The sequence below is a fragment of the Colletotrichum lupini genome, chromosome 4, assembly GCF_023278565.1.
Source record: "Colletotrichum lupini chromosome 4, complete sequence".
NCBI classification, from domain to species: domain Eukaryota; kingdom Fungi; phylum Ascomycota; class Sordariomycetes; order Glomerellales; family Glomerellaceae; genus Colletotrichum; species Colletotrichum lupini.
The window spans coordinates 3,342,069-3,366,750 of NC_064677.1; the positions used below are offsets into that span (position 1 = coordinate 3,342,069).

The following is a 24,682-nucleotide window of genomic DNA, read 5'->3' on the forward strand; positions in this document are numbered from 1 at the left end:
GAAAAACATCAATTATTGGGTTCGATTAGGAGCGGAGCTTCGGTTCAGACTTGGCTATGCACCAAGCCATCCTCGTGTTTGTCTTCAGGTTTAGAAGGGGATGTTGGGGGTTCCCTGAGCACCCAGAGTCTCCTGCTGCTCCTGGAGCTCCTCACCACCGGCCTCGATGGAGATACCGACACCGATCTTTGCTTGTTGCTAGATAATTTGTTAACATACGAACTGCTCTAATTCCGACATGTTGAACTTACAGAAAAGTGGTCAACATCGGCAGCCAGAGTCATCATGACGGGGGCGGCAATGCGCTTCTCCAACAGGCAGCTAAGCTTGCCCTTGGAGTCAACCTGAGCGCGGAAGGTAGACATTCTGAAGTCGTACTTGGCACCAATAGTGGTGACACCCTCCTTCTGGAAACCACCCATGACGCCAGCGGCACCGGGGACGAGCGAGAGAGACAGGTCAACACCAGCCTGAACCTTCTCGGACAGACGTCTCCAGTAGGAGGTGTTCAGAGCACCCTGAGCCTGGAGCTGAGCGGTGGCAACCCAGTCGTTGGACTTGTAACGGGCGCAGTATGAGGTGGCAGTCTCGGGACCCTGGGTCATGGCCTGGCGCTGCCAAACGGTCTCGAGGCCGAGGGCAAGCTTAGGAGTGACCGACTGGAGGTAGCTACCAATGAAGATACCGGTGACACCACCATCCAGGCAGGAAGGGTTGAGCATCTTGAGAGAAGCCGTGAAGTCGTCGCCGGTGTATTCGTTCTCGAACTGGAGCATCTCCTGACCAGCGCCAGGGGCGGCCTGAAATTGGGTTCTCGACACGAGCTTATCGGACCATCGGTAGTTGAATCGGGTGGAGAGCTGGCCGTCGTTGTCCATGTTTCCTTGCAAGAAGACCTGGAAAGTCAGTTAGCTAGATTCGTCGCGCTTTACTTCGCAGCGTAATTGTCGACGGACCTTGCTTGTTCCGTACAACGCAGCAAAGGTGTACGGGTTCAAACGCTCGCCCATAGCGAATTGGTGAGAAACCTGGAACAGAGGCGACATGCTGAAGGCCTTGGTCAGGTCGGCGCGAAGGCCGGTGAACATGTAGTTCGTGAGCAAGACATCGCGCTGGACCTCCCTAGTTAGGTTCTCGGTGGTACCGGGATTGGACAAGCCGAGCTTCGCCCTCCGTTCCGAGAAGGAGCTGATGGCATCTGAGAGGGAGTTGGCGACGGGGTTGTTCAGGAGAACATTCTGGATTTGTTCCAAGCTAGACGCCATTGCTGCGATGGTCGGCGCCGGCCTGAGTCGTGCAGAACCGGTTAGAGAAAGAGCAAGAAAAGAAAAAAAGCCGGAAAGAGAACAACAAGAGACCAGATGATCTGAAACTGTTCGAGATAATACAGCTGCGACTGCCCTGGGGATCGGTTGATGCTCGCGCAATGGGCAGGCAGGGGCGTTTGGGGGGAGAGGATCGTGGAGTCGGAGTCGGGTTGGTGATGATTGGAAAGTCTGAATAAATTTCTTCGCTGATTACAGGCAGAGGTGCTGGTAGAGCACGAGCCACAATGCCACGCTAAATCCAATGGGAACAGCTGGCAGCCACGACTGGTCCAAGTCGCGGTGGATCTTTCTTTTGGAGCTACAGCTCCCGGTCAATGACAGGATACCTCAGTAAGAAATCACGTGATGGCATCCAGCTTTTTGGCAGCGACTTACGTCAGGCCAGCAGGCCCTGTCGGTCCGAAGCTTAACCGGGTTCGACTTGTCGGGTAGTCTCCCCGGGCTAGTCCCAGGATGGACGACAGACCCTTGCCCGCATCCGGTACGTTCCCTTGGCTCTCCATCGCTGAGCCCAACACCTTCTTTTCCCACAGTGTTAGTCTTTGTGCTCCCTGAACTACCACACTACCTAAGCGACTTACTACTAGGCGACGACCTACTTCGACTCACATCTCAGATACCCTCGGCTTCAGATCTCTAAAGTCACGATTTCTGAGGCTTTGCGGATTTCAAAATCCCTTACGCCACTACCGAAACACTTCTTTGGTTGGGGTTCGGCAGCACAGGCCTTCGTATAGTCTCCTTGTAAGAGCCGCGGGCCATACACAAAGTGGCGGCTTAAATCGGAACGGGACAGCTCAGACACCAGTGCCACTTCAACCTCGAATATCTAGCTCACCAAACCCTCTGAAGCAACTCATCTGCGCGATTTTACCTGCTGCAACCAAAATTTGTTGCGCTTGATCGAGAGCAAGATACAACTCGTATAAGCTTCGCAAGGACTGCAAACGACGGCTACTTTTCTCGACTTAACACATTCGAATCTCGAGATTAGACAGTGCGTCACCGTGTCTCCGCTCTTTTCTTCCGCAGCGGCCCCTCTATCCGGTCCAGAGGCCGTAGTTGCCTCAAGCGCAGCCTGCTCCCAGCTCAGACGACGAAGTATCATCCTTGACTCCGTGGTTGTTTGGAGGTTCCAAGGAAGACTCGGCTCCAACCGTCAAAATGGACACACTACTGTGAGTTCCTTTCTTCTTAGATATCTGCCTATTGTAAAGGAGGGGTCTTCATAACCCCGCCGATTCATATTCCATCCATCATTCTTCTCCTGTGACTGAGGCGAGTGCTTCTGGACACTGCGGGATTACGGTTCGAATTCAGTCAGAAACACAAGTGGCTTTTAGGGAGCCAGGAATCCCGGTAAACCAGATTACCAGCCCGCATGCCAGCGTAGCTGGCCAAATCTGGAACGCAATCCATCTCGCCTAAGCCCTCTTGTTGATAATGGCTCGGCCCTGATCCAACCTCCTGATATACAAGTTCCTCTATCTTCGCAATGACAGGTCCAACTTTCAAGTGAGAGGAACCTTCAACGCTTGACAAGACAAAGATTGCCATGGCAAAGGCCTATCCTCATATGCTTGTTTGCCCAGTCTATATAAGAATGACTACTGGGAAGAGTTGAAAGGAGTCTTTGGGCCAACTCAGCATACTGGAGCACGAGGACACAAACAAGACCCTAGACACAGAGTCCATCACCTTTGGAGTCACAACTCTGTCACGGGCTGCGATGCCCCCAACAACCTCAACCACATCCAAACAACCCATGCCGGGCTGGACTGTTGCCCATAGATCTAAGCACGGCTGACTATACACGGCTTTCGGCCGTCGACGGCTGGTGGCCATGATATCTTACTTACAAACGAGGCGGGTGTGCCCATCTGTGAATACCTAATTAAGACGCACGACATCATCAGAACTACAAACATGGCGAGTGCCCTTTGCCCCCTCTTTCCACGCCTCTCAAACTGCTGTTTACTTCTCCTGCTTTCCTCTCTTCCCTCTCTCTACATTGGGCTTCCTCTTTTTCTTCTCTTCTCTGTCAACTTACCCATCACAATATCCATCATCACTACTATTCATACTCACTCTCTACTCTGAGCTTTCTACCTTATTCTTCTTCTGTTTCCTGCCCATCAACCTCCCTATCGAACCATCTATCACTACCTCTGATACTCTCTCGTCACTCGATCAGCCATGGAGAAGGAGAGGGCCGCCATGGACTGGGTTGAGATGCTCGACATCTTTGAGTTCCAGAGAATCTTCTACCGCCCTCGACCGGAACTTGGAGATCTTGGTTTTGACGTGACTCTTCATGACAGTACCGCCGAGATCGCGGCCAACGCGCCGAGATACCGTCGCAAGAGCTCGACCTTCATCGACGGCATTCATGATGTCCCCGAGGATCAGGACATGGCGCCGGCTCAGCTTTATAGCACAATGTCCGGCCGTCTGTTCCATTCCGGTCGCATCGCCATCGTCATGGTGGGCCTTCCGGCTCGCGGCAAGACGTAAGTTCCTCCTACTTCACTGGCTTGGAAAAACGAGAGCTAACATTTTTCAGTCACATCTGCGTTTCCCTGGCGCGTTACTTGGGCTGGTGAGTCGAAAATGCTTGCTTGAAGCGCCTTGACTGACGTTTTTCTAGGCTGGGAGTCAAGACCCGCATCTTCCACCTCGGTGATTACCGTCGTGCCACCGTTGGAAAGGGCGGTATCGTTCCCGAGGATTACTTCTTCCCTGACGCCTCTCCTCAGTCGGTCATTCTTCGTCAGAAGATCCTTAAGAAGTGCCGTGAGGATATCTACGCCTGGTTGAACCATGAGAATGGACAAGTTGCGATCTACGATGCTGTCAACCCCACCGCGGCTGGTCGCCGTGCCCTGGCTAAGGAACTCGCTAAGCACGATGTCCAGGTAAGATTTGGTTCGGCCACTCTGATGACTCAAATCACTAACCTTCCATAGACGCTGTTCATCGAGTCTTTCGTCGACGACGAGGCCATCTTGCGTGAGAATGCGCGCAATGTCAAGATCTCCTCCCCTGACGTGAGTGCTCGCCCAAATTCGATAGTGACGCGGTGCTAAAGTGTACAGTTCGCGGGCATGGACCCTGATGAGGCTGCCAAGTTGTACTTGCGCCGCATCGATATGAAGATCCCCGTCTTCGATACCATGGACGAGAAGGAGCTCAACTACATCAAGATGATCAACGCGGGACAAAAATTCTTCTACAACAATGTCTCCTTCGGCTACCTGTCTCACCGCATTGTCTTCTACTTGACCAACCTTCACATCAAGTCGCGCACGACCTACTTTGTTCGAGCTGGCGTTACCACCGAGGAAGACTCGTACAAGGCGGATGCGCCTCTTTCCAAGGAGGGCATGGCGTACGCTGCTCGAATGTCCGAGACGCTTCTGAAGCACCGCGAGCAGGAGCGCGTTGCCCTTGTCGAGAAGGGTGGCAATGCCGTTCCCCTTCGTCCTCTGTCTGTTTGGACCTCCACTCGTTGCCGTACCGTTCAGACTGCAGATTACCTCAAGAACAAGGGCTTCAAGGTTCGTCAGCGTTCTCAGATGAGCCAGATCAACCCTGGTGTCTGCGAGAAGATGTCGGAGCGTGCCATTCGCCACCTCTACCCCGAGGAGGTCGAGAAGCACGAGCTCGACCCGTATCATCATAGATACCCCCGCGCTGAGGTAAGTATAGAGACCTCATAATCACCATTTGCCCATGAGCAGCACTAATATTACATAGTCCTACCACGACCTCGCCGTCCGCCTTGAGCCCATCATTCTGGAGCTTGAGCGTGAGCAGAGCGATCTTCTCATCATCGCGCACGAGTCTGTTCTTCGCGTTCTCTACGCCTACCTGATGCACTGCGCCACCATGGACATCCCCATCCTCAAGTTCCCCCGCGACGAGATCATCGAGATCATCCCCGCCGCCTACCAGAACGAGGCCAAGCGCGTTCACATCCCCGGCGTCGACCCTAAGATCACTCCTGGCTCCCCCGAGGACATCAGCATCCCTGTCCCTGGCGGTGGAAGCGGTAGCGGTGTCGCCAGCGGCAACCCCTCGCCCATGCCTGGTATCTCGTCTCCCGCGGAGCCCAACGTCGTCGTTGAGCGTCCTCCTGAGAAGGTCATCAATACTGCTGCCGAGATGGTCGCTGATCGCCAGAATGATGAGGACTAAGATTGTTACAAGGACTGGGTTCTTTTTTCGTCAACTTTTTTTTTGGAAGCTCGATTGGTCCACTGATTATTACTTTGCTTGAAACAACGAAAAGGATGTTGGGAGGCATATATATCTCCCTGCCTTTCTCGTTCAGTGGACCAGAGCGAACGTGAAAGGAAGAACATTAGGCTTCGAGAGAGGGAGGACGACGGATCGGAAGTTTGCTACTGCGGATGGGAAACCCCCATCAAAATTTGCTCGTACCGTGGGATAACTTTGCCCACGATGAACTCTTGTTTTGCGTCCTACGTTCTGGACGTCGTTTTCCCCTCCAGTCAATGACGGGGAAACAGGAAACATGGTATTCGGTTATTCGGTTACTGAAACGCGTCAACACATGGGAACAAAAACTGGGAAAACTAGGTCAGGTAGCTGAATCTTGATGAATGACGACCCAGTCATCAACAGTATTATTTTATCCCAAGCTATCTGTGGTGTGTAGAGAGGGGGATGGATAACCGCCTCATCGACTCCCTCTCGCATTGCTTCCAATTCCGTGGTATTCCGTTTTTCTTCTTTTCATCGTCCCGAAAGGAAACAACACAAAACTCCGGAAAACGCCCTTCTCGTGCTGCTAATCATCCGCAGGCGTTGCGGCGTCTCTCGCAGAGTCATTCACACTGCAAAGTATTTACCTCTTCTCTGCTGCTTCCAAAGTCTATCTCGGTCCACCAAACTCCTCGCTATTCCAGGGCCGAGACAAGCTCTCGTAAAATCTAACCCCAATCACATCAACGCGCTGGTAAACTAATAACTCTGTCTCTCTCTCTGACTGTCGCTCGTCTTTGGTCTGTTTTAATCTGTCGTCGGAAAAGTCTTTACATCACTGCACACTCTCGCTCCGGCTCATCCCCGTCCTTGTGCTTCTTCTTTTCGGTAGAACGGCTCTTGGACTTGCCTCTCTTGTGATGCCTGTGATGGTGCTCTGATGACTTTCTTTCCTTGAAATCCTTGGAGTCTTTCCTGTCGGTCTCTGCAACTGGTGCCGCAACCGGTGTTGCTTCGGCATCAGCGTTCTCGACGAATTCCTCCTCAGTCACCGGATCAGGAATAGGTGCGCTGATGGATGTGGCGAGCGCGTTGCTGCTCAAGTTGCTGTTGGGATCACGGAGCGGCTCCTTGCTCGGTCGCATGAGTCCGCCGAGTCGAGTCATGGTAAGACTGATGCGGCCCTCCCCTGCTTGACTGGTAGGTCTGCTCTTGCTCTTGCCCGTAAATAGAGCGGCGGCTCGCGAAAGCCGTTGGGCTGTCGTCTCTTCTCCTGGGGTTACGGCGGGCGATATGGCATCCGGCGTGATTGCTGGCGTGCCTAGGGTAGAGTCCGTGAAGGTAACACTGCCCCTTCGAGAATCCTTGAACCCCAAGTACGGCTCGTCATCGCCGAAACTTATGCGACTAGGACGCTCCAATTCCGACGAAAAGCGGATGCTAGGCGCTTTGGGTGGAGATATTGAGGTGTTCTCGAAGTAGTCGCTCCGCGATGATGACATTCCGGAGTTGTTGCCGTTGACCGGGTTCGGTGTAGCCGGTAGGTTGACGCTGACCTTGGACTCGTTGTAAGAAGGAGGCTCAGTCTCCGTCTCTTCCGTTGACGCCACCTCTACCATTGGTACGATCTGGTAGAATAAGAGATAAGGCATCTCGTCCTTCAAAGCTTGCTTGATGTCGTCCACATAAGTCACCCTGTTTTCGATATTCAAGTCATCAAATTTGACCCACTGCGCCTCCTCGTAGTCTGGAGGAGGGTCATTGTCGTGTCTCCTATTGTCGGTGAGGAGTTTGGGCGCCACCCTGGCGAATGAGATATAGTGTCCGCTGTAGACAGAGTCGCCACGATGACAGACCACAGACTGTAGCACTAACTTATACTCCATGCTGAAGCCGTTGGGGTCTTCCTCAAGCTGTGTCTCGTCGCCGAGCATGAAGTGCGGAAGCCTCAGGCTGTCCGGAATATCGATGAAGGTATTCTGGCGCTGTGGAACACCGGAGTTCGACATCATGTACCGCTTCAGGCAAATGCCGACCACAGGACGTTGGTTGAAGTTCATAGCAACCTCCATGTCGTTCTTGGGCTCCTTGTTTCCGGCGGCGTGCCATGGAATCAATCTGAAAAACTGCCAAGCTGGAATTGTCACGGCTTTCACCACTGTAGAGCTCGTTCGTCGCGCCTTTTCCAGCATGGTAGATGGCTCGGTCTCCTTTCCCTTGTCTTTGTCCTTCTCCTCCAGCACCACGCGTTGTATGACGCTAGTTGAACGGTGTCTTGGAGTTGGCCGCGAAGAGCTGCTAGGAGACTCCGGCACGCCATTGGGTGTTTGCGAGGCTGTCCACCGCCGCTCAAGGATTGGAGAAAGCTGCGCGGGAGACGCACTCAGCGTGTCTTGCGCGCCAGCCTCTAATTCATTCTCTTGAGTGACAATCCGTATCCCATTCGTGTCTGTGTTGGGGGTTACCCTCTCCGCCTCTTTCTTATCTTCGTGGCTGTCCCTGAGTACATCAACTTGTGTGTTGAAGTATTCTTCCAAGCAGTCTTCTAGCCTGATCCCTTTGCCTTCCGAATCTGGAGGTACGGCGAGGTTGAGAAGTCTTTCGTAGACCAGTTTGTGGTCGTCCTTGTCGTTCTTGCCTTGGTGGAAGAGGTCGACTTGTAATTGCAACAGGGGCAATTGAAGCGTTTCGGTGACGAAGGCGAAGGCTTCGGAAGTGTCTTGCTGTTCTAGGAGTTTCGCGTCACTCCAGCCGCACTCAGCCAGCGCATCCTGAATCAGTTTCGTCTGGGACGATTAGCGCAGGACAGGTACTGCAGGACCAGCCGCAACTCACCATATCTGCGTGAATCATCTTTCCGCTCCTGAGCATGTTCACCCACAAGCGGAGCAGCGTGACTAGTTTGCGCCTCGGTTCGTCCGTGAATTCGTTCTTCAGCATACATTCGAAGGCGTCCAGTTTCGCAAACATGGCAAACAACAGGGAGTCAAGGTAACATGTGACGTTACCCCTATTCTCTGCGCCAACCATTTCGATTTGGGGATTGTAGTGTGCAACCTTGCCGGCCATTGCCTTGCATTGTAGCTGAATGAACTCGACGGTTTTGTCGACATCGCCGTCAGCGAATTTACTGTTCAGGGAGTCTCGAATGTGTTCCGCAGAAACGTCGGTGATGTTCGACTCGGCAAGAAGGTGCGTAATGTCTTCGATCTATGGCCTTGTTAGACTCGTGCAATGTTGTAATGCTGCGGTTGGTGTACCTTGGTCATCTCCTTCTCCTTTATTTCCTCATCGGTCGGTGCTCGATCGCTCTTGAAAAGCGACCTGAATGCTTCAGCTGAAAGTGGTCGGTTCTAGGTTTGGCGACGTGGGATTAGTGTGGCTGTCCCCATGGAAACGGACTTTGAGAAGGACCATCTTCAGATCCTGGGATACGAAGCTCACCTTTTGCCCTGGTTCTGAGGATTTGCTTCTGCGATGCGTGCCACTCCTGTCCCGCAGGCTAAGAAACTTTTTGCCCTTCATGGTTGCAGATCCTGTATGTTGCCAAAAGCTGGAATAGCTAGGTTCGCGATTTTGGTGCCAAAGTGGCTTGGCGACTCGAGAAAAGCAGTCGTCTCAGCGGTCAAGAATCATGGCCAGGTTGAAAGTCGCACCCCCATCGGCCAGCAATACGGGAGTGGGCGAGGTGGGGAGCAAAGCTGAGAGAAGATGAAGAATGCACCGAGTGCGAGGATAGGTATGGAGGGGTTCTGGCGCGAGTCGGCGGGGCAGATTTTCGCAGTCGCAAAAGACGGGGCTGGGCCGCTGGGATGATCAGGTCTGGACTCTGGGCTGTCCGATGTAGTAGCAGAGTGATAGGTTTTCGCTATTGTGATGGCCTGCAACGGCAGGGTATGAGTGTTGATCAAGTATCTGTTGTCTGCCAAGTAGACAAGCTCGATTCTCGAAAGCCAAAGAGATACACTGCTTGTTTTGTTGCTTAGGTTCGAAGTGAATAACAAGAAGAAGCAGACTGGAAGTGAGAAGACGAGGTCCTATGGTTGAACACACGGGGGACTGCTGAAGCAATAAAGGTAGCGAAGGACCTTCGACTGGCTCCTGGCGCCAACAAGGGTCAGATGGTGGTGGTTCGTGGATTTGGCTCAGAAAATTCGGGGTCCAATGTGAGCAGCAGCTTTGGCAGGGTGCCGTGGGTGCCCACGGTGTATTGGTCGTGTGGAGAGGCACCAAGTGGACGGACCGTGGAAGGGCGTGTATTCGTACCGGCGCGGCAAAGCTTGGGTGAGGCGGTACTTTGGGACCCCTGAGAGATTTCCACCTCAACTTTCTGCTGGGGACACTCGGCGTCCCTTGCGGACTTGCCGTCAGTTGACTCGGGGGTTTGGGAGCGCCAGGTCGGTGGAGGGTGGCGGCAAGGCGGACTTTCAGGTTTGCTTGCTTGCTGTTACTGTTACCTTGGACAGGCGAACACGACGTATCCAAGATGACCGTGACTCCGAGCTGACCTGTCCTTCTTCTAGCTGGCTTTTTGTGGTATAGGCTTTTTCGCTTGGCAGCAGACGGAGTGTGTTACGTGGTGAGATGGGAGCATAACCCGGAGTGTAATAGCAAGGGAACAGCCAGAATGTTCTTGAGCGTGCTTGGCTGCCACAATTCTTACATATGACCGACCAGGCTCCGAATATGAGTAAAAGTAGCCTGCCCCAACATCCCATGTCCACGCGAGGTGACATACGTAAGGGCCTGTCCTTCGTGGGAGGAACATCCGAAATTGACTTAGGCTGTCCATTTAACAAGATGAAAGTGGCAAGTCGCCCATCGCTTCAATTGCTGGTCATTCGATCCCCTAGTCACAATGGGAAATGTTGAGCAGAAGTCTTGACATGGCCTGCACAAGAACATTTTAGGCCGGACGTGACTCTCGTCAAGTCTCGCCTCTTGTTTCGAGGTGGTTTATTGGGTCCCGAATGATACCCTATGGGACACATCCTGGAGCGTCCCTTGCTTCCATGCGTGCGCAGTAGATCCGATATCATGGCTCTGTGGCCCATGCTCCTGGTTTCATACGCCTCCTGGTCCAATGTCCATGGCCTTCTTTTACATTGAACAGGCTTCGCCAAGAACAGACGAAGAACAGCTAGATGAACGAAAACAATACGAGTGTCTTTCACTGAGCCACCCCAGAGGCTCAACTCTAACTTAGCAGCAGAAGAAATGCGCTTACACACACTCCCGCACCCATAGCAACGCTCAACGATCGGAACAGAAAGAGCAAAGCCTCTTGACAATGAATGGAAACTTTGTCGCACCATCTGCCAGCCCCCCGCCTTGTGTGTGTTGGATGTTGATCAGTCACTGAAAGTCGGCTCCAATCCGATGAAAAGCGCTCGCGTAACCTGTATACGTTCGCTTTCGCGTCCATCTTGGGTACAATCAGGCAACCTGCATGTTAGCGCGCGCCGCCGCCGCATATCGAAGAGGGCAAGAGGCACACAACGCCCATCGTTGCTCATCGTTGCCCATCTGTCCGTCCCATCTTTGCCTGTTCATGTCCGAGGGTGCTGCTTGCTACAGTGGTCTCCCCACCCTGTCAGCTCCGCGTACCTTAGTCGGAAAGCAATGCTCCAGCTTCTGCAACCGAACGCGCGCTTGCTGACCCATTGAGCTGGTGACTGATGGACATTGGATTCAGCTGAGGGCCCGAATGACTGCTACGTAATCGAGCTGCGTGCACGATTTACCCGCTCTAGTAGAATGGATCGTCGGTGCCTCACCATAGTCCGAAGCTCAATAGAGGGTGTCCCGCGGACGGCGGCCTGGTTCCTGATGACGACAGTGCAACGACCACAAACTGAGCTTGAAGGCCCGAAAGTCCGGAGGCTGCTGGTCACGTTCGCTCCGACGGCCCCCGAGTGACATTCCCATGTCACTCCGCATCCAGTCGCCTGGAGATCCAGGCTTTAAAGATGCAGAAAGATCAAGCCACACGTTATTCCCAGAACTGAGCTGGAAGATCCACTTTAAAAATCGCATCAGCCACAAGTGGCACGGGCCGAACTGAGCATTTCGAGATTGAAATTTCGAGCATCGCGACTTACCCTTACAGACGTGTCAGGTTGCGTCAGAGTTGAACGACTAGCCATGGCCACTCTACGGGAAAGCTCCCGATTAACTCGGTTCGTCTGCAGGCAGCGCTCGCCATGGCAATTGAACCCTCTTGTCGCCCGGCGATGCGAATCTACCGCTGCCGCTGAGGCTCAGTTCCCCGATCTTGAAACCTCGTCCCTGGCTGCTCCTGGTCCTGACGATGCTGCCATTCAAGCTTTCAACACGGCGAAGCGCTTGGCTGACAGACCGCAGCAGCTTCCCGGAAACAGGTGCGCATGGAAGCTCTCAATTACAGCGTGAAGCGGAATGCTAATAGATGAGGCGACAGATACCAGTACCATCCCCCTAAGTACGACAGAGGTCCTCTTCACCCGATTCAATCACCGCCCTCCACCGATCCCACGGCCCGCGACTTCGTTCCTGGGCCTTTCAACCTCCCCAGACTGCGCCAGACGTACGATACGACCATCGCCGCCGACCTGCTCACGATGACCTACCTTCACAAGCCCCCAGGTACACCAGACCCCCCGGTACGGGAGCGTTTAAGGGCATGGGACGACTCCTCGCCGTACAACAAGAACCGTCCTCTCCGCGGACCCAGAGGTGGAAGCAAGCTCGACGTGTTGGAGAAGAACATTGACTGCCGGTCCGTCCCCGAAATCTTGGCCGTATCGCTGCACACCTTCATCCCCTCGGCCGCCAAGGCGCCGGGAACGCTCCAGGTCGCTCGTTCGGTCATCCAGTCCATCAGCGGCAACGTCCCCGAGGTCACCAAGACCAAGAACAACGTTATCCAATGGAAGATCCGCGAGGGCGACAAGACCGGTGTCAAGACGACCATGCACGGTCCACAGGCGTACGAGTTCGTTGACAAGCTGATCAACCTCGTCCTGCCCAAGATCAAGGACTGGCCCGGTGTCAATGCGACCACTGGTGACGGAAACGGTGGTATTGGTATCGGTCTGAGGCCCGACGACCTGGTCTGGTTTCCCGAGCTCCAGATCAACTACGACATGTACCCTGCCAAGGTGAGATATTCCGTCTGCCTATGACTTGTGACCACGTTGCTGACGAGTCTCTGCAGCTCCTACCAGGTTGCCATATTTTTATCCACACGAGCGCAACCTCGAACCGTCAGGCCAGGCTTCTGATGCAAGCTCTTGGTCTTCCTTTCTACGGAAAATTCAAGGATTAAAGAAGGGGGAACATTGCCGGGAAGGGGTATCCCGTTTTGTACGATATCGACACATTTAGAAAGCCTGTATATGAATGTACCAACAGATACGGTCACTCTTGAGATGTATTCTGTGCAATAATTGTGTGATCATGTTCTTGGTTCATCTGATGCGATAATGATCGTCTAATACCATAATGCCATGTTCCTTTGGGTCGTCGTCCCGTACGTCAAAAGAGCCCTCATGCCGATCCACCCGCCGAAACGCCGTCCATGCAAGTTAACCATACCAAATCCTCCCCATACCCATTCCTTTCTCGCATTTCCTTTTTGTCTATGCCGTGATCTTGGCCTTGAGCGCATTCATAATCTCATCAATGTCATCCATGTTCTCAGCGTCAACCTTGCCGTTACGCAGGCCCTTCTTCTGCAGTTCGTCCGTGAGAACGTCCGCGCCGGGTTGGTAGTTCCGCACGGCAGAGCTGAGCGCGTAGACGGCCTTCCTCCTCACAGCCTCCTCCTCGCTGTCCTTGGTCGCGAGCGCCACGAGGGGCGGAATGCCGCCCACGGCGAGCAGGCGCTCCTGGCTGGGCAGGTTATTCTGGACGGCGGTGCCGACGCACCAGGCGGCCATGCGGCGCAGCTCGTGGGCCTCGTGCTCGAGGCAGGAGAGCAGCGGGGTCCAGAGGCCGAGGTTGGCGATGTTGTTTGCGTTGTCGAGGTTCTCGATGAGTTGCTCGAAATTGTCAAAGGCGATGAGCTTGTTGTCGAGTGTGATTTCCGGGTCCGGGGAGGTGATTGCCTCCATGGAGAGCTTCATGAGCTCGGCGTCGCTGGGGCCGTTGCCGAAGAGGGCTGCGATGGCCTCGGGGTTGAGGGTGCTGGCGGGCGCTCTTACGGCGGTGGCATCGGCGGGTGCTGAGGTGCCGTTCTCGCCGCTAGCTTCCTGGTTTTCGATACTCCATTTGAGGAGCTCGTTGAGGTGCTTGTCACCCATGATGGATAGTTTGCGGTGAGTTTTTGGAGGTGTAGTTGTTTGGAGTGGTCTCTTGAAATAATGAAACCTTGTGACGACTCACCAAACTTGCTGCAAGTTTGAATGAGAAATTTGAAAAGTGCGTATTGTGTTGATGTGTAGAGTTTGTTTGCTATCAACTCCCAGTCTGTCACTCAATCTCACTTGAACTCTCATCAACATCAAAAAGTTCTCCATCATCAAGAGCCACTTCCCGCTCTGACTGGCTGCTTCTGATTTGCTGCCCTTTTCTGGAACCTTCAAGAAGCTTGCCAGCAATCGAAAGCGGACTAGCGTCGATCTCACGTGAGGAGCCCTGATCAAAGCCAGCTCAATGCGTCGTTTATGCAGATCGAGTCTTTTGAAACTTGGGCAGACAGACTTGTGGCCAGCGAATCTCTTACAGCCCAACAATGGGATCATGCAATGGGCTGAGTTGGCAATTCATCTGCCAGTCAAACATTGGATACCCTCCCGGACTCTGGATCCGGGAGTCTTGGGCTCGTCGAGGGAATGGTCGAAGGCAGTCTCCTACTGTAGTGAGGTGGCTGGTAAAAAGACGTGAACCAAAAAAAAGTTCCAACTGCCCCACCATGAAGTGAATTGCCCCTCATTGCCGCTTTAACTTGAGGTGGCCATGGACAGAGCTTCCTCGAGGTACCCAAGCTATGGTAGGTATTGCGACGCTGAGCTGAGTAACCTTCCAGCGATGAAGTCACTGGAGCACACGAGACCTGGCAACTCGAATTTGCTGTATCCAGCTTTGGATAACCCCAGGCTTCTCAGCCTCGCATCCTTCCATTATCTGAAAGCCTCTCTGATCGTTCATGTCGATATTGCATGCCTCGCTTGACAGGATGCAGCAATCAGGCATAGTGTCCCCGCAACATATGACAGGTTACAGCTTCCGCCGTATTCTCCTATCCGATCTATGCTAAAAGGACCCGATCAACGGAGACGCCGCCCGGCAACCCGGAGCTCCCAGCTCAGCCACACTGAAAACGTAGCACGGCGTGTAGTTGTCGCCCGCGCTGTTTCTGGTTGGGCTTCCCACACAAAGCTCGAAACAAAATTTATGGACACAGCACGCATCGGCAGGTACATGTCGAAGACGAGAGCGAGCCCGTGAACGAGGTTCCAGCCCAGAGCATGTATGCGAGATGCGATATGCGAGGCTGGCATCCGAGAATCCCATGCCAACTAACCCCCTAGGACCCCGGGCTCTCGTTCCCGCAAAAGGCGTCCATACGCGGGTACGTAATTTAAACCACCAGAGCCGCGACCCCATCAAGCCGTGTCCATGAGAGTACGGCCCTTGCAGGAGCCAGGAGGCAGCTTGGTAGGCCCGTCGTTCGGTGGTGTCGGCTTCGGGGTGCCTGGAGCCTGGAGGTACCTGCCAAATTGCCTGGTCCGTCTGCTGTGCTTCCGTGCCCGTTCATCGCCGCCTTTGCTTCCGCGGGCCCGACGTGCTACCTATGTATGCTATGCAGACGACGGGAAGGAGGCAGGTGATGGGGCTGTGAACCAAAATAGATTGCCTATGCCTGCTTGGCACCTTTGTCCGTGTCTTTGTTACTTACGGAACAAGATGACGTACGACTCGTTGACGAATGGACGAGCAATAGGACGGCTGGCATGTGGTTCGCTGGCGCAAATCCGCCCGCCGCCATCGAGCATGAACCAGGCGGCCGCGGCGGGAATCTTGTTGAGAGTCTCACGTGGGCGTCGAGGAGCGGCCCTTCGTTCCACAGTCCATGAGGAGATGGGATGGATTCGCGATACTGTGTCCGCTACCTGCCGTGCTGCAACGCTGTCCTCCTTGCCCAACTGCTCTCCAGGGCGAGATGATCTCGGCCAGGCTGGCTCCCATGATCCCATGTTCTTGGCCTGGGTTAACCTTGTATTCTCATTAGACCGTAGCGTGCGTGCAGGTGGTGGATGTGGGGATGCCCTTGAAGATAATAGAGGCGTCACAGTCGGAGTGAGAAAGGCGCACTGTCAGGCCTGTAGCTTGGCTCGATTGGTCCGTGGTCGAGACCGTGGAGAGCTGAAGGGTATTAGGTGAGCATCTCTCACCGTCGGTTTTAAGCTGCCTGAAGAGCAGATGGTGAGTGACGGATAGGCTGACGAATGCTATTTGCTTCAATAGTCACTGCCTGATTGTTCGAAGTGATAGATAAGGCACGGAGACTGACGGGCTTCTTGTTGGTATTATTGTTTGCTGTATTGAATACAGCAAGAAACGACTGAGGAGCAATTCGTTCGGATACGATACCTGCTCCGAGAATTCAGTAAAAGTGCACTTATCCGAGCATCGACGGGATATTTGCATTGCCCACCAACATTAAGACCAAATTGAAGGCACGACCCCCAATTCGACTTTAGCCACCGGAATCAGCGGTCCAGGCCGGAGAAAAGAAGACAATACGGATACTCGGAGGGTCGCGCATCTCGTCTGCAATATCAGAGGTTCCTCCTTGCCTTCGCACCCCAGTATCACCAAAAAAAAGGGTGAGTGAGGGAGTGAGTGAGTGAAAGTGTGTTCCCTCCCGTACCCCACCACACTACTTTGCCAGTCCTGCGCAGTTAGCCCCCCCGAGCAGCAAAGGAGCAAAAGCACGGACCATCCCCGAAGAGGACGGGGGACGGGGAGAAAGAGGCGAGAGAGAACGCGCAGCCTCCCCTTCCCACCTTTCCCATTCCTTTGTTAAAGCGGCAACTCAATCCCTCGGGGGGCGCTGCCACTTTCTGCCACCTGTTCCACGCTCTTGCCCAGCCCACTGCCCACCTCACCACGTCCATTTGCTCACCCACAAGTCGGGTTAGGTCTCCAGCTGCTTTCTGACATCGAAACCTGGCCCGCCAGACAAATCGCAGCAGCCAACGAAACACCGAGGAGCCAAAGCCAGCGCTCACCGCACACTGTGCCTGCCATTCCCACTCTTCTCCTTCTTCCCCCCTCCTCCACCCAAAATCGACTACCTCTCATCTTCCCGTAACCTTTCCCACTTTCGACCTCACCACCCAACGACGCCCTCTCCCAAGTTCTTTGCCATCCCCTCAGGACTTTTGCCAGTTCCATCTCGCTCCTACGATTCCGGAATCGAGTGAGCTGTCTTCGTTTTCATCCACCTTTCTTCTATTTTCCCAGTCCTCACCCACATCCTAATTCAAAATGGAAGGTACGTGACGCCATCCCCGTCTCTGCCAGCAATTCACTCCCTGCTCCACGACGCCGATGCCGCCTCACATCCCCTGGCCTCATCGGAGTCGCGATGCTCTAGTCCATCAATATCCGTCCTTCTGCTTCACTTGCTAACATATATCTCTGCAGAGGAGGTCGCCGCCCTCGTTATCGACAATGGGTAAGCTTCCCCGCCGTCTCACCGACCATTCCGCGTCCTGGGCCCAAGAAGGGATCTGGCCAATCGTCATCCCTCGCGATAACCCATTGGCATATGACCCATCGATACAATATATCCTACAATGAGTTTGGTTCTGACTTGTTCCCAGTTCGGGTATGTGCAAGGCCGGTTTCGCCGGCGACGATGCGCCCAGAGCTGTCTTCCGTAAGTTCCCCCTCATCCGCAGACCGCAATCTTCTCCGTCAGGGGTATACGATTTCGGTCACCCATACCCTAGATTGTTGATTCTAACTGTTCACTAGCCTCCATTGTCGGTCGCCCCCGTCACCATGGGTAGGTCTATCTCTTGCTGCGGCAATGCCATCTCCTGCGCTGCGACCTAACATGTGCACAGTATCATGATCGGTATGGGTCAGAAGGACTCCTACGTCGGTGATGAGGCACAGTCGAAGCGTGGTATCCTGACGCTCCGCTACCCCATTGAGCACGGTGTCGTCACCAACTGGGATGACATGGAGAAGATTTGGCACCACACCTTCTACAACGAGCTCCGTGTCGCCCCCGAGGAGCACCCCGTCCTGTTGACTGAGGCCCCCATCAACCCCAAGTCCAACAGAGAGAAGATGACCCAGATCGTCTTCGAGACCTTCAACGCCCCCGCGTTCTACGTCTCTATCCAGGCCGTCCTGTCTCTGTACGCCTCCGGTCGTACCACTGGTATCGTCCTCGACTCTGGTGATGGTGTCACCCACGTTGTCCCCATTTACGAGGGTTTCGCTCTTCCCCAGGCCATTGCCCGTGTCGACATGGCCGGTCGTGACTTGACCGACTACCTCATGAAGATTCTCGCTGAGCGCGGTTACTCCTTCTCCACCACTGCCGAGCGTGAAATCGTTCGTGACATCAAGGAGAAGCTCTGCTACGTCGCCCTCGACTTCGAGCAGGAGCTCCAGACCGCTTCCCAGTCCTCAAGCTTGGAGAAGTCCTACGAGCTTCCCGACGGTCAGGTCATCACCATCGGCAACGAGCGTTTCCGTGCCCCTGAGGCTCTGTTCGCTCCTTCCGTCCTTGGTCTTGAGTCCGGCGGCATCCACGTCACCGTCTTCAACTCCATCATGAAGTCTGATGTCGATGTCCGTAAGGACCTGTACGGCAACATTGTCATGGTATGGTTTCTACGGCAGTTCCAGTATCTAGCTCCAGTAACTAACGATTCTACAGTCTGGTGGTACCACCATGTACCCTGGTCTCTCCGACCGTATGCAGAAGGAGATCACTTCCCTTGCTCCTTCTTCCATGAAGGTCAAGATCATCGCTCCCCCCGAGCGCAAGTACTCCGTCTGGATCGGTGGTTCCATCTTGGCTTCCCTGTCTACCTTCCAGCAGATGTGGATCTCCAAGCAGGAGTACGACGAGAGCGGTCCCTCCATTGTCCACCGCAAGTGCTTCTAAGGTATGTCGACGGCGCAGCGAAACTACAGCATGCGGCAAGAACTGATGATAATGTAGCGTCTTACTTCCCGAATCACATTCTCGCCCTTCCGAAAACACATCGATTCCAAAGAGGCAACGACCGGTGCAAGGTCTCCACGGCGTTGCATATACCGCAGTCAGGTCCTATATTGGCGAAAAGTTGTTGACATGGTCAAGAAGTTTGGGTCGACCCTTCTCCAGAAAGATTTGGTCCTTGTTTTGTAGCAGGGTGCGCGTGGGCGCGTATAGGGGCGGATACGCCTGCAACTGAGGTCGATCATACAATACACTTTGCTTACTGTTCCCGAGTTTCGCACGCTCGCTTTTTTAGTGATGTTATAATTTCACGAGAATGCTTTAGCCAGGAGTAGAAATGGACTGATCTATTGATACATATTTTGCTCTGTGCAACGAAGTAATGTTTGATGTTACGGGTTTTTACTTTGTACAATGGAACTAGGATCAGCTGTATGGGAGGTCTTTACTTCCTCAGAGCTTGGGTCGCCGTTCGTCTCGTCTTGAACGGCTTCTTCGCTAGCTCCGTCTTCGCTCGCCTCACTATTTGCTTTTTCCTCTTCAAGCTGACGGTACTTTCTCTTGCTCTTCTTGGATGCACTGGCGGCCTTTTTGCGCTTCACATCGCCGACAATGGCGGAACGACTCTGGTCGCCATTCTGCAGGTTATCAATCTTTTCGGCCAAGATTTCGCGGGCAATCTTTCGATTCTGGGAGCGGGATCTGGTGGCTTGGGACTTGACGACTATGCCAGTGGGTATGTGTTTGAGCTGCACGGCCGAGCTCGTCTTGTTCTGTAGGAAAGGTGGGGTGGTCAGTACAAGAAGACCATGACGGGAAGCAAGCTCCTAGTCAGTCATGCGGTCTAAATCGAGTCGCATCAGGCTCGAGTGTCGGCCGCATTGCATTGCATTGGTTGGTAGAAAAGGACAAGCGAAAGGCCCAAGGTACGACTCGGGTCAGTGGGTTCTACACGTACAATCTTCTGACCACCCGGCCCGCTGCCTTTGAGGTAAGATTCCTCGATGTCGGAGTCTGGAGGGGGCTTGGGCCGAGGTGGCATCTGGTGCCTCTTTAGCGACGCGGAGGGGGATGTGGTGAAGAGGGCGACGAGGGGCAATGGTAGTGACGGCAGCGGGAGCAGCAGCGCCGGCCTCGCCGCCGTGGGAGGGCCTCGGCGCATAAAGGCATTGGCGTTGGATGCGCCCGCCTGGAGGGGGAGACGGGTTAGAAGGGGTAGAGGGGGAGGCATCGCGCGCGCCGGGCCATTGTCCGTGGGTTGCGGCGTGATGGAGTGACGGTTCGAGGTTCGTTGCTTCACGGCGCGCGTGGTGGGCCAGGCAGTTCTCCAGCATTGGGCCCGGTTCAGATGTGGAGTGTCAGCAGCCGGCGGACGGCTGGAGGCCGAACGGGAGGTGCATGACGATTAGCCCAGGTGCCCAGGTGTCGAGATCAGAGAAGGTGTGCTGAACTGCTGGTTCGGAGGATTTGGGGAGGTGAGGCGGCCAATGAGAGGTTGAGTTTACTCAGTCTTTACTGGAGGGCGACCTGTAAATTAATCCCCCCACTTTTACTTTGCTGGCATTGTGGAACCCAACTCTTCTCTCCTTTCCCCGTCAGTGCTTCCCCTGCGGATCTGTCGGGTACAACTTTTTGGCGGTAGTGCTTTGCTCAGTCACTGCTGGGTGTTTTGTCGCGTGGGCGGGCCGCCAATTTCACTGATAAGATTCCCTCACCCCCCGTCCCGCGCAAACCCCGTCCTCGGACGATATCCTTAGAGTTCGCCTTTTCTGATCCCGCAAACTTCCCTTCGATTCCTCTCGCCGCAAAAGACGGATTCTACAGAGGTCGCTCGGCATTCTGTACGACAGACGTCAACACGACATTTTATGAACGAATTGGCAGAGTAGACCTTTTAATCCTTGCCACGACTTCGAGAAATCGCCTACCTCCTTTTTTTAACCCGTGACCGCCGCCGCCGCGACTTTCAACCTCCGTCAAACACCGCGAGAACCGAGCGAGCGAAGACTCCTCCTCTCAATCTCAGAAAAGATCTTGGAGCATTTATTTGAGAACGTACGAGAAAAACAACAAAATGTCGGCCCTCCAGTCCTTCAGCAAGTGGCTGCACCTGAAGCAGTACCAGATCGAGGTCACCTTCAGCGTGTACATCTTCACGCCCCTGGAAAAGTTCATCTTCTGTACGTTTCTTCTACCCTCGCTCTTCGTCTCTGAACCTGTTCGCGACGACAAACAGCTGCCGCCACCTCTCCTCCCGCAGAAACCAGAAAGATCCGTCCGGCTAACAACCCCCCCCCCCCCTTCTTGCAGACACCGTCCTCTTCCTCCTCAGCAGCTTGACAATCATCGCCACCGTCCTCTACCTGCCCCAGCACATCGCCTTCCTCATGAGCCGCGCCTGGTTCTACATGCACGGCGACCCGATCGACGCCGTCGTCGACACCGTGGCAGATGCTGTCGAGTTCACAAAGGCCGCCGTCGAGAGCGTGCTGATGGCCGAGAAGACAGGTACGACTGCGGCCGCGCTGGCTCAGCAGACCGTCGAGCTCGTCAAGGAGTTGTAAAGACTCTCTTCGCTTCATGAGGGAGGGGCTTGTGCATCCCGTGCCCTGCAGGCAAGTCGGCAACTTTCTATGACATGAAAACGATGCATGCCGAATGAACGAATGGGAGGAGAGTCAGAGAACGAACGAGGGAGTGGGAGAGGAGGATCTTAATGGCGAGATATGGACGACCGGACCGCCTGATGAAGAGCTCGAAGGGCGTGTCGCATGTTGAGCGCGGAAAATGTCGTTTATTCGCTTCTGATGCGGGCGTTTCATTGGGGGGTTCTTTTTAATATGAACCAAGTGCATTCAGTTCAGGTTCGGATACGAAAAGGCATATATACATATACATACTATAAACTCGCATCACATGCGGCGACGCTTGTCTTTCAATTCATATCCATTCATACATGCATAGGACTCGGGTCTCAAACGTCTTATAGGTGTCTACTAGGGTATCAACGAGTGCTTTCAAAGCGTAAACTTCATTTCATTCATTCATTGGACCTGGACGGCGCGCCTAATCCTGTGAAGCTGTATACGCGCAGGGAGCTATCTTCACCTGCGATGCCTAACTCGTCTGTGCTGCTATCGCTCTTTGATGGTCGCCATGCGAGTTGGGAAACGGGTTTCGGGAGGCATAGGCTTTGAGGTGAGAGGTCAGCTACCGTGTTCAAGTTACACTAAACAGAGTTACGAGGGGAAACTTACCTCGACGCAAGCTGGAGTGTGTCGACCGGCTGGAAAGTGTCAGGGGCCAGCGTGCAAAGAGAGATTTTGCCAGACTCGGTGCCGACGGCAAGGACAAGCTCACCACCGGCACCCCGCCTGCCGAGGAAGTCGACGGCCGTGACGGGCCCGTCAAAGGCAATGCTCGAAGCCAAGGTGAACTCCATTTTGCTGACGCCTTGCTCATCCTTTACGGCCTCTTTGCCAACCCAGACCTTGGCGTTCTTGTCACGTCCCGCCGTGACAAACACCCTACTGCTATTACCATCACTCAGCGACAGAGGCGCCCACGCGGCGTCGAGAATCATGCGCGTGTGGCCCTTGGGGTTCGCTTGGAGGAGGGAATACTGCTGCCCATCGCTCCCGCGCTCGAAGACGGCCCACTGCCGGTCTCTGCCCACGCTCAGGAGGAAACGGTCGTCTGGGGAGAACCGCAGCCTCGTGACGGTCAGGGTGTGCGCCGCCAGCGGTGGCCTGACCTCGGTCCAGCGCTCCGTCTCAAAGACGCGGATGACGGCATGGTTGAGAGAGCTCGCCTTGCAGGCGCTGGCGATGAGCTTGCCGTCGTGGCTGGCGGCTAGGCAGGAGATTTCGTAGCCGTGGCCGTAGAGCTTCTCCGTCTCCGGCCAGAGAGTATGCCGCGAAAGGGACTCTTCAAAGGGCGGGTGGTCAATGTCGAGCATGGACTTGCGGACGACAGTGGCCGGGTCAACGGCCTCGCGGTCGTACTGGTCGTCGGCTTGTACTTCCTGGTCGTCGTCGACGGCGTCAATAGCCTTGTTGGAGAGGCCTAGCACAGGCATGTTGGCGCCGTCTGGCATGGATTCCGTGGGTGCGCCGCTCTCGATTCCGCCGAGGGTCTGCAGCATCTTGGCGACGGCGCGTGGCTCGCTGAAGACACGCATGAGCTTCTCGTCTGCGCCTGAGACGAACTGAGAGGCGCCCAAAGTGTCGATGCAGTTGAGGTCGTAGCCGTGGATCTGGGGACGGGACATCTCATGCCACGAGCGGGCGCCAGTCACGGCATCACCGCGCTTCCAACGGGCGTGGAGACGTGTTGTCTGATCCGAACTCGTGGACACGAGGTAGTCCCCTTCGCGGGACCATGCGATGCCCGTGACGGTTCTGGTGTGGCCGCTGACGGCGATGGCGTTCCTCCACTGGTCGCGCTCGTTGTCGTAGACCCAGCGACGCCAGCTGCCCGTCCGGCCCAGGCAGACGACGGACTCGCCGTCGGGTGCCCAGAGACCTGTCCAAAAGCCGCCGATGCTTCCCGTCGCCGTCGTCGCGCCCTTCTCTCTGCTGATCTCGCCTAGCCTGACCATGCTGACCCAGATACCGGAGGTGCTGTCGGCCTCCCACATGGCGAGGGAATTGTCTGCGGAAGTGGAGAGTAGCTGGAGCTTGCCTTCGCGGCTAGTGAACCACTTTGCGCTGTAGATCCAGTCTTCGTGGCCGAGAAGAAGGGCCTCGAAGGTAATGGAGAAGTCCTTGCCGGCGGATTGAAGCCGGTGTGCCTTATTTGAGGGGGACTTGCCCGGCAGATAGGCACCGCTTAAGGGATCTGAGCCTTCCGCAGCGAGTGATGGCAACTCCTTGCCCAAGTGCAGACGCCAGAGTCTGACGTACTTGTCTTGACTTGCCGAAGCGAGGAGCAGGTCACTATTCGCCTCTGTCTTCTCCCACGTGAACTCCAGGGATCGTATCCAGCCTTCGTGACCTGATAGGGTAGCCTGGAGCTTGAAGTCGGCGGTCTCATCGTCAGCAGCGGCGACGAATATTTGCACAAACGTTTTTGTTCCTGCTGCGGCCAAGACAAACACATCTTCGGCCTCGTCGAGTGCTGTGAGAGCCAAGCATAGGGGGAAGTACTTGGGGGCGGTTTTGATAGTCTGGCGCAGCTGTAATTGGCTGCCGTCAAGCTTCCAGATCTTGATGGTTGCGTCGGCAGCCCCTGAAGCCAGAAGAACCTGCTTATCGTTCCCCTTGGACCGCAGGATGGCGATGCAGTTCACGGGCGCCGAATGATTGTGGACCGTCTGAATGCACTCTCCTTGGTTCGTCTTTGAGTCCACTGCCCAGACCTTGAGTGTTTGGTCATTTGAGCCACTGATGAGGAGCCTGCGATCTTCACCGTCCACTTGGGGCAGAAATTTGACTGCTTTGACAACCTCCTTGTGCCCACTTAGGAGAGTCGTGATGCCCTCTGCACTTCGTGACTGATTCATGAATTGTCAGCATCGATCCATCAAGCAGCGGACTGGGGAACGGGCTTACAGACGGCGCCCACAAGGCAATGTTGCAGTCAGCGCCAAAGGCAAGAAGACCACATGGGCTCCAGTCGGCGACCGCAGTCTGCCTGTTGGCTCCTGTTGACAGATACTCTATTGAGGGCTGTGTGCCAGCCATATTGTCTCTTTCTCTTCGTCTTCTTCGTCGTCGCTTGGAGATGCTGCGTCGAGGAGTGACTCTGAGGGTTGACAAAATGCGGCGATGTGATTGGCTCACGGGTCACAGTCAAGAGGTGAAGTTGAAAATTTCTTAGTGGGGGCGGGGCATCTCTCTCGGGGGGCGCCTGTTTGCCTGCCCGCCTTACAGCGCTTGAGCCGCCGCACCGTTGGCTCCACAGGTATCCGGTAAGGCTTGCGCTTCCCATCGGAGCCCCTAGCCCGACTACC

At 54.7% G+C, this 24,682-nt stretch overlaps 10 protein-coding genes across 10 annotated transcripts; 4 read left to right on the forward strand and 6 right to left on the reverse strand.

Moving 5' to 3' along the window:
• Nucleotides 1-90: 90 nt before the first annotated feature.
• On the reverse strand, nt 91-1,831 carry CLUP02_08058 (eukaryotic porin; the record flags this gene model as incomplete). The annotated part of the gene is made up of 4 exons (XM_049287049.1): nt 91-198; nt 252-896; nt 957-1,287; nt 1,704-1,831. The coding sequence occupies 4 exons, from the start codon at nt 1,829-1,831 to the stop codon at nt 91-93; spliced, it is 1,212 nt and encodes a 403-aa protein (XP_049144192.1).
• Nucleotides 1,832-3,524: 1,693 nt separating this feature from the next.
• CLUP02_08059 (6-phosphofructo-2-kinase) lies at nt 3,525-5,525 on the forward strand (the record flags this gene model as incomplete). The annotated part of the gene is made up of 6 exons (XM_049287050.1): nt 3,525-3,838; nt 3,892-3,927; nt 3,976-4,243; nt 4,295-4,375; nt 4,424-5,026; nt 5,085-5,525. The coding sequence occupies 6 exons, from the start codon at nt 3,525-3,527 to the stop codon at nt 5,523-5,525; spliced, it is 1,743 nt and encodes a 580-aa protein (XP_049144193.1).
• An 860-nt stretch (nt 5,526-6,385) lies between these two features.
• Nucleotides 6,386-9,080, reverse strand: CLUP02_08060 (ubiquitin carboxyl-terminal hydrolase; the record flags this gene model as incomplete). Its single annotated transcript, XM_049287051.1, has 4 exons — nt 6,386-8,341; nt 8,391-8,765; nt 8,816-8,908; nt 8,958-9,080. The coding sequence occupies 4 exons, from the start codon at nt 9,078-9,080 to the stop codon at nt 6,386-6,388; spliced, it is 2,547 nt and encodes an 848-aa protein (XP_049144194.1).
• Nucleotides 9,081-9,173: 93 nt separating this feature from the next.
• CLUP02_08061 (uncharacterized protein) lies at nt 9,174-10,347 on the reverse strand (the record flags this gene model as incomplete). The annotated part of the gene is made up of 4 exons (XM_049287052.1): nt 9,174-9,256; nt 9,280-9,592; nt 9,651-10,106; nt 10,219-10,347. 4 exons carry the CDS (start codon nt 10,345-10,347, stop codon nt 9,174-9,176), a joined length of 981 nt encoding a protein of 326 aa, XP_049144195.1.
• Nucleotides 10,348-11,699: 1,352 nt separating this feature from the next.
• Nucleotides 11,700-12,861, forward strand: CLUP02_08062 (ribosomal L5P family protein; the record flags this gene model as incomplete). The annotated part of the gene is made up of 3 exons (XM_049287053.1): nt 11,700-11,935; nt 11,995-12,694; nt 12,751-12,861. The coding sequence occupies 3 exons, from the start codon at nt 11,700-11,702 to the stop codon at nt 12,859-12,861; spliced, it is 1,047 nt and encodes a 348-aa protein (XP_049144196.1).
• A 313-nt stretch (nt 12,862-13,174) lies between these two features.
• On the reverse strand, nt 13,175-13,837 carry CLUP02_08063 (nucleotide exchange factor Fes1; the record flags this gene model as incomplete). Its single annotated transcript, XM_049287054.1, has 1 exon — nt 13,175-13,837. One exon carries the CDS (start codon nt 13,835-13,837, stop codon nt 13,175-13,177), a length of 663 nt encoding a protein of 220 aa, XP_049144197.1.
• Nucleotides 13,838-14,492: 655 nt separating this feature from the next.
• Nucleotides 14,493-18,918, forward strand: CLUP02_08064 (actin; the record flags this gene model as incomplete). The annotated part of the gene is made up of 16 exons (XM_049287055.1): nt 14,493-14,678; nt 14,712-14,895; nt 14,954-15,108; nt 15,177-15,916; nt 15,978-16,017; nt 16,092-16,152; nt 16,205-16,370; nt 16,432-16,612; nt 16,682-16,962; nt 17,038-17,220; nt 17,369-17,424; nt 17,523-17,553; nt 17,615-18,386; nt 18,442-18,662; nt 18,730-18,814; nt 18,871-18,918. The coding sequence occupies 16 exons, from the start codon at nt 14,493-14,495 to the stop codon at nt 18,916-18,918; spliced, it is 3,390 nt and encodes a 1,129-aa protein (XP_049144198.1).
• A 203-nt stretch (nt 18,919-19,121) lies between these two features.
• On the reverse strand, nt 19,122-20,293 carry CLUP02_08066 (RF-1 domain-containing protein; the record flags this gene model as incomplete). Its single annotated transcript, XM_049287056.1, has 3 exons — nt 19,122-19,502; nt 19,688-20,105; nt 20,283-20,293. 3 exons carry the CDS (start codon nt 20,291-20,293, stop codon nt 19,122-19,124), a joined length of 810 nt encoding a protein of 269 aa, XP_049144199.1.
• Nucleotides 20,294-20,803: 510 nt separating this feature from the next.
• On the forward strand, nt 20,804-21,293 carry CLUP02_08067 (uncharacterized protein; the record flags this gene model as incomplete). Its single annotated transcript, XM_049287057.1, has 2 exons — nt 20,804-20,909; nt 21,040-21,293. The coding sequence occupies 2 exons, from the start codon at nt 20,804-20,806 to the stop codon at nt 21,291-21,293; spliced, it is 360 nt and encodes a 119-aa protein (XP_049144200.1).
• Nucleotides 21,294-21,769: 476 nt separating this feature from the next.
• CLUP02_08068 (WD repeat domain-containing protein) lies at nt 21,770-24,413 on the reverse strand (the record flags this gene model as incomplete). The annotated part of the gene is made up of 3 exons (XM_049287058.1): nt 21,770-21,920; nt 21,987-24,223; nt 24,282-24,413. 3 exons carry the CDS (start codon nt 24,411-24,413, stop codon nt 21,770-21,772), a joined length of 2,520 nt encoding a protein of 839 aa, XP_049144201.1.
• Between the last annotated feature and the right edge of the window lie 269 nt (nt 24,414-24,682).